The sequence below is a fragment of the Electrophorus electricus genome, chromosome 6 (genome assembly GCF_041902795.1).
Source record: "Electrophorus electricus isolate QZ-2024a chromosome 6, ASM4190279v1, whole genome shotgun sequence".
Taxonomy (NCBI): domain Eukaryota; kingdom Metazoa; phylum Chordata; class Actinopteri; order Gymnotiformes; family Gymnotidae; genus Electrophorus; species Electrophorus electricus.
The window spans coordinates 22,450,447-22,460,483 of NC_137502.1; the positions used below are offsets into that span (position 1 = coordinate 22,450,447).

A 10,037-nucleotide genomic window follows, 5' to 3' on the forward strand; every position below is an offset into this window, starting at 1 on the left:
AGAACCACTCAGTATAAAAATTCCCCTTTGGAGAAGGTTGATCAGCTTGTGTTTTCCAAATGACTTGCACAAACACCCTTATTTAGTACAGTTATTCTTACTGGTTGCTTACAAACTAACAAACAGATTCTAATTTTGCACAGTGAAAGTGGGTTCTTATACAGCTGTTATATTTGTCTAAATTATTTAAACATTATGAAAAAATAAAATTATTTCTTTACTTATTTATCTATCTACAGTTTTTATTCATTTAGTGGATCATATGGCAGGATCATACAGTTCATCAAATTGCAGCTTGATGATTGGCCATTTTTCTCCCATGACAACCCTGTTCTACACTATAAATAAATGTGTTCAAGCACATGATGTGGGCTTGTGAATGCAGGCAGTAGTAATGCAGTAACCCACGGCACAGCAGGGCATGTGTACCTCCGTATATGCATGCATAATTTCCTTATGCCCACTGCCTTTTTCAGGCTGTGGTTTTAAGGCAAATTTTGACCTAAAATGAAGCAGTCATCTAATGATATAAACACACCCCACAATAATGACTACACATAACAGAGTTCCAGATCAAATTTGCAATTGCCTGAAAATGTATCAATATACAATATAACACATACTCAGAGAGTGTGGCTTTACAATGCAATGCATGATTTTTGAAAGATTATTCATGATGTAACTCCCTGTTTTCTACTGGATAAATGAGTCATCATTCCTACTCATCCCCTCAGGCCAGGGGCTGAGTGGAGGAGGCCTGTTATTGAAGAAAGAGCAAATTTAAACCATCATTTAAAAAAACCTAAAGCATCTGAAAGATTTGCTGTCTATTTACTGATACTTGGCAAGTCGACAGAGCTGAAAAAAATTGGCTTATCTCCTCTTGGCTAATTCATTAAAAAGGTTCCTAATATTTTATATGTGCTTATTTTTGGCATGCATAATTGTTTCATTGTATGTATACTGAATCCACAGTATTTGTTGAACATCATAAAATTATTTAGCTAGTTCTCCTTCAAAGTTGTTTTCAAACTGAGAATTGCAATCTACAATTACGAAAAGGGCACTTTTACCAATTTGTATCATAATTATGAAATTACTTTTACTACTATATACTATATGTCCCAGTTCCTCCACTCAAGCCTGGTGACAGTCCAGTTCCTCCAGTCAAACTCCTCCTGTAACCCCACCCTCTGCTGCCTGTAACCCCACCCTCTGCTGCCTATAACTCCACCCTCTGCTGCCTGTAACCCCACCCTCTGCTGCCTGTATTCCCACCCTCTGCTGCCTGTAACCCCACCCTCTGCTGCCTGTAACCCCACCCTCTGCTGCCTATAACTCCACCCTCTGCTGCCTGTCTTTACCCATTCTTGGTTATCATTCTTGGTAATCCAAAACAATGCACTGATTTCCAGCTGTCTGTGTACAATGCCCAAGCATGCACTCTGTGAGAAAAAGCATGTAGTGTTCAAACAACTTCTTGCCTTGTTCACCCCTTTTACTGGAGTGTTTCTGATTTGCCAAAAGACAGTTCTAAGAGTTTGTCCTCCAGAGAGTCAAAATCTTTCATCGTCACTGCCGCTCTTTGCAAACCGCCCCAAGAACTCTGACCTAAAGGCACCGCGTTCTTATTTATAAATCTGAGCAGCACTTTCACACATGCTCCCTCTCTCCCATGCAAAAACACACAGAGTTTTCTGTTAATATCTCTGTGGTGTATTTCCATGGACTGCTAAAGCTCATTAATGCTCTGTCTACACTTAACTTCACCCTGATCTTAGCCTTGAATCAACCCCTAACCTTAGCCTCGTACTTGACCCCTGACCTTAGCTTTCGCAGGTGGTAACTTGCCTTCAGGGACTCTTGACTAATCCTCTTCCATGTTCTGCATAATGATTGGTCATATTTTACTGTCAGTATTTTACAGTGCACCATTGTGAAAGACACCCACATTCAGTTCTTGGAAAAAGATTCTTCGTGACAGAATGGGACAAACTTAGGCCATGGAACAACACTTGACACTCTTTGTTTATTTAGACGGCTTACTGCTTGTTTACCATGTTTAGAACCCTCGTACTGGCAAAATTCTTTTATACTTACCATATGTCTGCTGCATTAGTGTAAACCCATAGGAATCTGCAAAAAGTCAGGCAAATCAGGCAAAAATCCTGTCGTGGCACATCCCAAATAATGATGACTGAATGTGACAAGTATAAGAAATAAAATATAAATAGCAATACTTATCCTTCTGGAAAAGACACAAGCCACTCAAATGGAAAGGCTAATACAAGCTGATCATACATACCTCACAACCTGCTCATACATGCCTCACAACCTGTTCATACCTGTCTCATTACCTGATCATACATGCATCTATGTAGTTTTTGACAGTCTCTCACTGTAAACACAGAGCATACAGTGCACACTAAAATACACAAAACTTTTTTTAGTAAAAAAATTAGGGCAGTCTTCAACTGATTGTGATCAATTAAAAAAACAATGAGCCACTGGGCCATTTTTCCATTTGTGTGTGTGTGTGTGTGTGTGTGTGTGTGTGTATGTATATATATATATATATATATATATATATATATATATAAATATATATAATTAATAATAAAGTAAAAACATACATATTTTGGGTTACAGAGGATCCATGTCATGTTTGTTCATTGGTTTTACATCTTTTTATTCTAGTGATATGTGTTTGTTATATACTTCTAATAACAAAATAATTAATAGAAGAATATACCATGGCTATTATAGGATTTTACCACTCTAAATACATCATAACATATTCAGTCTGCAAGAAATCTGCAGAATTTTTTCTCAGTGACTTAATGTTTATTCTCTAACTTTCACTCTACTGATACTGATACTCTACTGATACTGAAACCTTATTAGTGAACATTTTTTTCTCTCTTGTATTTTCAACTCCTGTATACATGTGTGCGCTCATCCATGTATGTGCGCGTGTGTGCGCATGCATGTGTGTGTGTCTGTGCATGTTGGCTTGTGTGTGTGTATGTGTTCATATGTGTGCGCATGTGTGTGTAGGAATGACCTGTCAGGCACGCAGCTCCTATCTGGACTCGGAGGTTCTGTGGGGCTATCGCTTCACTCCTGTGCTCTCACTGGAGAAGGGTTTCTATGAGGTGGATTACAACAACTTTCATGACATCTACGAGACCAACACACCTTCCTGTAGTGCAAAGGAGCTGGCCGCCAGCCCAAGGGAGGGCCCACTGCTCCCCCAGCTCTGTGTACTGAGTCCTGAACCCAAGACGCAGGTCCAGGGGCACCTCGCCAGGAGCGGGCAGGGGAAAGGAGAGACCAATAATGGCTCAGCCGACCTGCCGGAGGAGAACCGCTCACCCTGAGAGATAACACTAACTTTGTTCCCACTGTGCTTTGTTCCCATTATCCCTAGTGTTTCGATATGGTGCAGAGATTGAGGCCCGATGTAAAGCCATTAAAATATTTATACCCTAAGTATCAGTATATACAGACTCATGTCAGGCATTTAAATTCATTCATTTTGTATCCCAGTCAATCATAAATTTTCATATTACTAATCAATATACCGTGCACTGGGAATCTAATAAGTAGCCATACACAGTACAATATCATATATTGTGCTTCTGCGTTGAATATGAATGATCAAAATAACTTTTTAGTATTTGACAAATTGCTTTGATGTAACACTGCACTAATCATAGTTTTGGGGTTCTCAAGAACTCCCATGAACTGAGAAGAAAATGCAATATTTAAGATAAGCTGTTCACACTCTTTGTTCAGTCACAGAGGAGGTCATAACTTTGAGCTACTTTCCACTGCAGACTTATTACTGCTCATGACTTCACTTAATCATATGATTACATATGAAAAGTACATGGGAAAAATCTCTGGATCCCATAGGAGAGAAGCATCCTCCGCACTCTGGACCTTAACACAGAGTGGAAGATTAATGCCTGTTTCAGTGGGATCAGGAAAGAAAGCAATCCTTTAAAGATGCACCTGGTGGATTTTCATCATCAGATTTAAGGTATATTATATTCCCTTCACACGTCGAATCAAAGACTCTGCTTACTATGTGTATACTAACTCAAAATGTTGGATTAACCTGCTTTTTAATCAAAACACAAGCACAACCTCAGCAGAGACAGACACACGGTTATCTGCTCTCAACTCAAAATAAGGCAGTAGTGACTGGGTCACATCATGCAGTGCTGGCTTATCCAACATCATGCAGTGCTGGTTTAGGAAGTGTCTCTTATCCAACATTTGTATGATACAAATCTACAAAGTTTTGTTTTGTTTTTGTTTTGCCTTCCCTGACAACCTCTGTTGCAAAGATTGAGATTGTTTTATATTTTATATTGATTTCCATTCAGTCTGAGGAATTGAGTGAATCACAACTCACAGGCAATGAGTTGGTCAACTGGTAAAATTAGTCAGTTTTAAAATTGGTAAAATTGGTCAATTTTAGATTGCAATACAGGGTATTTTCTAAGGCATGTGAAATTTATCAGACACCCCAATACATACTGAACATAAACAAAGTAGGTTCAAAAATTCGTAGAAAGGTTTAGTCACATAAGCAGTTATTTGCATTTTAGAAGGTTATCAACCAAGACATTCAAAGTCACTCTGCCTAATCTTTTAAAATGTATATTCCAGTTATTCTTTAGATTACACCATTTTCCTTAATTGGTATGTCATGATTTCTCTGGGTATGTGGGAATAAACTCTGAACTGGCCACATTACCAGAGCTCAAGAATCTCAATGTTTTCAGTGTATTTTTCTGTGTTTGTTTATTTGTGTGTGTGTGTGTGTGTGTGTGTGTGTGTGTGTGTGTGTGTGTGTGTGTGTGTGTGTGTGTGTGTGTGTGTGTGTGTGTGTTTCCCTGACACTAAAACACAAAGGAAGCAAGACATTATGACAAAGTCCAAATCAAATTTATTTATAAATCACTTTTTTTTTTTTTTTTTTACAACAGCTGTTCTCACAAAGCAGTTTTACACACATCTGAGTCCAAGCCCCCAGGGAGCAAGCCAAAGGTGGCAAGGAGAGATTTCCTAGTATTAGTCTTAGTCTATTCCTAGTACTAGTCTTAGTCTACTCTCCAATACGGCATATTCAGGCACAAAGCAAAAGGGAAGTGTACATTAGCTGAATGCAACATAGGTTTAGATGAGACATTGACTGAACAATATCGAGATAAAATGTTGCCTTTGTTATTTTGGCTTCTATACTTATATCATTTATGAAGGGTCTTAGTTGTTACGAACTAATTACTCCCGAACGACAAAAGAATCACAAATGATCAATTTTATATTTTTGCTCTTCAAACTTTACAGCTATAAGGTTTTCAATATGGCCTGATTTGTGTTATTAGTTTATTCCACATTAGCCTAGACAGCTACATAACCTGGGAGGAGATGCCAAAACAGAGCTAGGACTACAGACGTTTGCTTACTGAACACAAGCTTTCCATCCGACTGGTTTTCTGCCACACCTGCTACAGCTGTAGAGTTGGAGCATAGGCACAAGGCGGGGACAAGTTCGCGCTAAGCAGTGGCGCTACTTAATTGTTAGGTAAGCTGTATTTACAGAATCTATTCGTTTTACCAGTAATATTAATGGACATATAATGACATTACCGTACTGGTTTCATATTTGCTGTGTTGGATTTGATTTTTTTTTAAAGACAGTAATAATACCATTATTTAAATCCACAGGAAGAATTTTGTGTGATGCATCAGGTCTAGTCAAACTATATAGGACTTTACCTCCCAAAAAGGAAATTTAGAATCTGCACAAGTCATGCAGAAATTGTCAACTTGAACTACTTAAACCTTGTTCAATATTAAATAAAAATTAAATGAGGTCCATGTAACTATGTGCATTTTTATAATCATCATGATTTAATGAAGCAAGATGCTTAATACATTGAACAAGGCGCGCTCACAAGGACAATCCATGTTGGGAGCGCCATTAATGCTAGCTAGCATCGACACGAAAGACGAATGGATCTGTAGTAACACTGAACTAAACTATACTGGGAATTGCTCTTATTACGTGGAAACGAATTACTCACCTGCACCAAGCATAACAAATAAGCGAATGACACAGTTGAGGTCATGCTATATCGTAAGACTGAGACTTTGTAAAAATGCGATCAATTTCTTTCACAGAAGGTTTGTCAGCTAACAACATTGCGAAGTCGGAAGTAATTGGGATATAGTTTTTTCTGAGCCATTGCGGAACGAACAGCAATCAAATTTGAATACAGGTTAGTTTAAAACGTACCTAGCTGTCTATGTCGGTTCTGTTTGGATAAAACGTCAAATTTAAAATATAGCATCAAAATTGACATGTAATTGTTTCATTTAATTGTATTTATTTATATATATTCTTTAATTTTATGACTTGAATTGGGGTGGCAAGGCTTTCTTGTAGGGTGGCATCTGCCACCCTGTGCCACCCACGTGATCACCCCATATATGAGCCCCAAGTATTCTCTCTCAGAGCAAGTAGAAAGAGAAGTCAAAGTGAGTCAGAAACAGAGAGACTGTCAGAGAGAAGGAAAGGAGAAAGAGACAGAAGCTAAATGTATATCAGCTATGTGACAAGCAACCTGCTTTCTCATGTGATTTTCCTTCAGACTTCAGGTTAGTAACACTCTGACTCTAGAGACAGACTCAAGAAAGTCTACTGAGGACATTGATGCAAGAAGAAATGTGCTGTAGTCCAAAAAAAGTAGATGAATGCATGCTCTTGGTGCTTTGATGTAAATGTCTATGCATTTGCTTCCTGTGGAATTAAACAGTGTGAACTGAATTAACTACTCCATTTTAATTATCTTCATTTAAAATTACAGATTAAATAAAATCTAGAGTAGATTAAGACTAGAGGAAAAATCTAGGTGTAGAGAAGGGACTGATTAAGAAAGCAAGATTAATAATACCACAGCATCAAAATTATTCAATGTTATAATTTCATAACACCTTGTTGATACCTTGTGTTGGCTTGAAAAGTGCAAAAGTCAAGGAATATTTTAATTATGCTTATATCCCATGAATCTGAGAGGCTTCTCGAAATCCTCACTAATGCAGCACTCTCCTGAACTCTGTGGGATGTACACTAGCAAATATGTTAGCACTCAGGTGGAATATTTTTGTTCCCTGGTTAGTGTACAGCCACTCTTCACTGACCTGGGCTTAACTGCAGAGATCTGCATAACAATTCATCACATAGAAGACTACCCCAGCCTAACCAGCCACACACACACACACACACACACACACACACACACACACACACACACACACACACACACACACACACACACACACACACACAGCAGTTTAATATGTATACATACTCTAAAGATATACCTAGATACACCTACTCTATAGATTTACTTACAATTTAATAGGTACACCTACTTTACAGATATTCCTACAGTTTAATAGATATATCTAATCTATAAATATACTACAGTTAAAGGCACATTTACTCTATAGGTATACCTACATATATCTGTTCAAAATATGTGCATATATACCAGTTTATGCTTAATTCACAAGTGTAATAAACACATCCAGCTAACAGAGGCCTTAGGCCTTTCTGCCTCCACAATCTCCAGCAGTGCTTTCATAAGCCACACTGGTGAATGTCAGAGTAGATGACAGTTGAGGAAAGCATGTGTCATTGTGGAGGTAGCCCCTCTGGTAGTTTGCTCTGTGCTGGTATGTAATGCTAGCACTGATCTGTTCAGCTCAACTGCTGTACTTGGTGCTTAGAAGTCTCCCTGGTCAGGACCAGGCTGCAGAGAATTGGTGATGATAGTGCTACACATTTGGGAGTCATGTTCATTTTATCTGAAAGTGATATGTACTTTATTATTATAGAAATTATCCATTAACATAATAGTAACTTTTTTTTTTTTTACAATTGTCTACAATTGTAATAAAGTTGCGTTATTGCAATCATTTCTCAAAGCACTGAACAAATCTTCATTTCTTAAGAGGAGTTTAACATTCAGTAGCACTAACTCAGTGGGCTAGGCAGGAGAGAGCACTGACACAGAGATAAGTAGGAAATAGTGGGTGGAAAACTGGCCATGAGCTAGTAACCAGCAAAACCCATGAAGCTCTCTGAACAAGATAACCAAGATTCGATAGAATGGAGAATGGAATAGAATGGAGAATGGAATAGACTGAAGCATGTAACGGATTGGAGCCTGGAATGGAGCATAGAATGGAATGGCTCTAATAATAAGAACATGCACTTACTGGCATCCAGAACATTACTACTGATAATGATGCAATAAAGGCAGGGAGCACTAGTGCGCTACTGATAATGATGTCATAAAGGCATGGTACACCAGTGCATGACTGATAATGATGTCATAAAGGCATAGAGCACCAGTGCATGACTGATAATGATGTCATAAAGGCATAGAGCACCAGTGCATGACTGAGAATGATGCCATAAAGGCATAGAACACCAGTGCGGTACTGATAATGATGTCAAAGGCAAGGAACACCATTGCGGTACCGATAATGATGTCATAAAGGCATGGAATACCAGTGTGCATTACTGATAATGATGTTATAAAGGCATACAGTAGCTTCTCAGCAGCATGTAAAGTTAGTATATATCTTTATTTAGCAATAGATTTAATTTAACCAATTTGTACATAAAATGAGATCATGTTTACGTGTATATTCAGTGAGAGATGAGAGAAGTTAACAGTGATAGTTTTAAATTTGTGTCCCAACTTAACATATTCATTCTTATTATTAAAAAAAAAGAGAGCTGTGCCACATACACGAACATGCATGCACACACGCACACAGAAATACATAAAAGCACATGCACACACAGACACAACTACATACACACAGACACACATACACAGTCACATACACACATGCATAAATCTAATCAAAATTTCAGAGCCATGCTTCTGGAGCTGAAAGTTATTCAGGGCTACCAGGGTTCACTGCTGCAACCCAAAGAGACCAGAATGTCAACATAGGCCACTGCAGCAGTATTAAACATACATTAAAGGAGCAGAAAGTTAATAGCAGTTCACTGGCATCGAGGAAGCTACTGATAGAGATAGTCTTGGATATTTCTCTTTCTCTTTCTTTTGTACAAAAAGATGGACACACAAACAATATATTCACTTTATGAAAGCTTTTTGTACGACTGCACTCTGACTGGAGACTCCATGACTCTAATTTCAACTGGCCCATAACATCACACTCTCTCTCTTTTTAAACCTCTTACCATGGAAAGATGGTAAGGGAGATAGAGAGAGAAGGAGAGATCTGAGGCTCTTTCTATCTTTCTATTCAGTATCTTTCTAAGAAGGCTGAGAACATTATCAACAGGGACTAGAGAAATTTGAGAATAATTAACAAACTAATATTTCACTTTTCTAAATAAAAGTATGAAATAGAAAGCTTGTATTCTTCTACAGATGCTCAAAACCAAAACCATACAGGCAGTACCAAAGGCATTTCTGTCCTAAAATGTTTTACAAGCTCCAAACTATACTTTTCATCTGACATTTTAAATTCAGATGTAAACTTTGTCTTCTAATTTCATATAATTGGCACTATTATTTCAAAGTTAAGTTATATTTATTTATTTTCCAAATCTTCTGAAGTTGTTCTTTTGACCATCGTCTTCTAGAGTCAGTCTGACACTCCCACCTTGAGCTACCTTCCTCAGGCAAGTGTAGTTGGGACTGGTTTGTTTTTTTTTTGTTAGTTGGATGTGTTGGGTTTTTTTGTTTTTTTTGCTGTTTTGACAATTTGACAAATTAATGTGTTTTTCTGAGTTTTGGGACTGTTCTGAAGAATCCTGCTTGCTAAGATGAACTGCTGGGGCCGCCTCTGGCAATGCAGCTGCAGGAGTGACCGTCATTACTGTAAGAAGTCCCTGTTCAGAAACCAGGACCATTCTTCCAGGATGTACCCCTCCCAAGTCAAAAATACTAGAGCTGCCTGCTCTGAGG

The 10,037-nt window shown here is 38.1% G+C and overlaps 1 protein-coding gene and 1 long non-coding RNA gene across 4 annotated transcripts in view; both read left to right on the top strand.

Moving 5' to 3' along the window:
* kcnj5 (potassium inwardly rectifying channel subfamily J member 5) overlaps positions 1-4,781 on the top strand; it is a 28,020-nt gene extending 23,239 nt beyond the window's left edge. For all 3 annotated transcript variants that reach the window (XM_027022770.2, XM_081715979.1, XM_027022772.2), the window contains exon 4: positions 3,058-4,781. In XM_027022770.2, the coding sequence (XP_026878571.1) occupies positions 3,058-3,380 (323 nt within the window). In that variant the 3' untranslated portion in view covers positions 3,381-4,781. The remainder of the gene's footprint in view (positions 1-3,057) is intronic.
* A 193-nt stretch (positions 4,782-4,974) lies between these two features.
* LOC145658566 (uncharacterized) lies at positions 4,975-7,381 on the top strand. The gene is made up of 2 exons (XR_014124171.1): positions 4,975-6,296; positions 6,669-7,381. It is a non-coding gene; the product is annotated as an uncharacterized LOC145658566 (long non-coding RNA).
* The last annotated feature ends 2,656 nt before the right edge of the window (positions 7,382-10,037 follow it).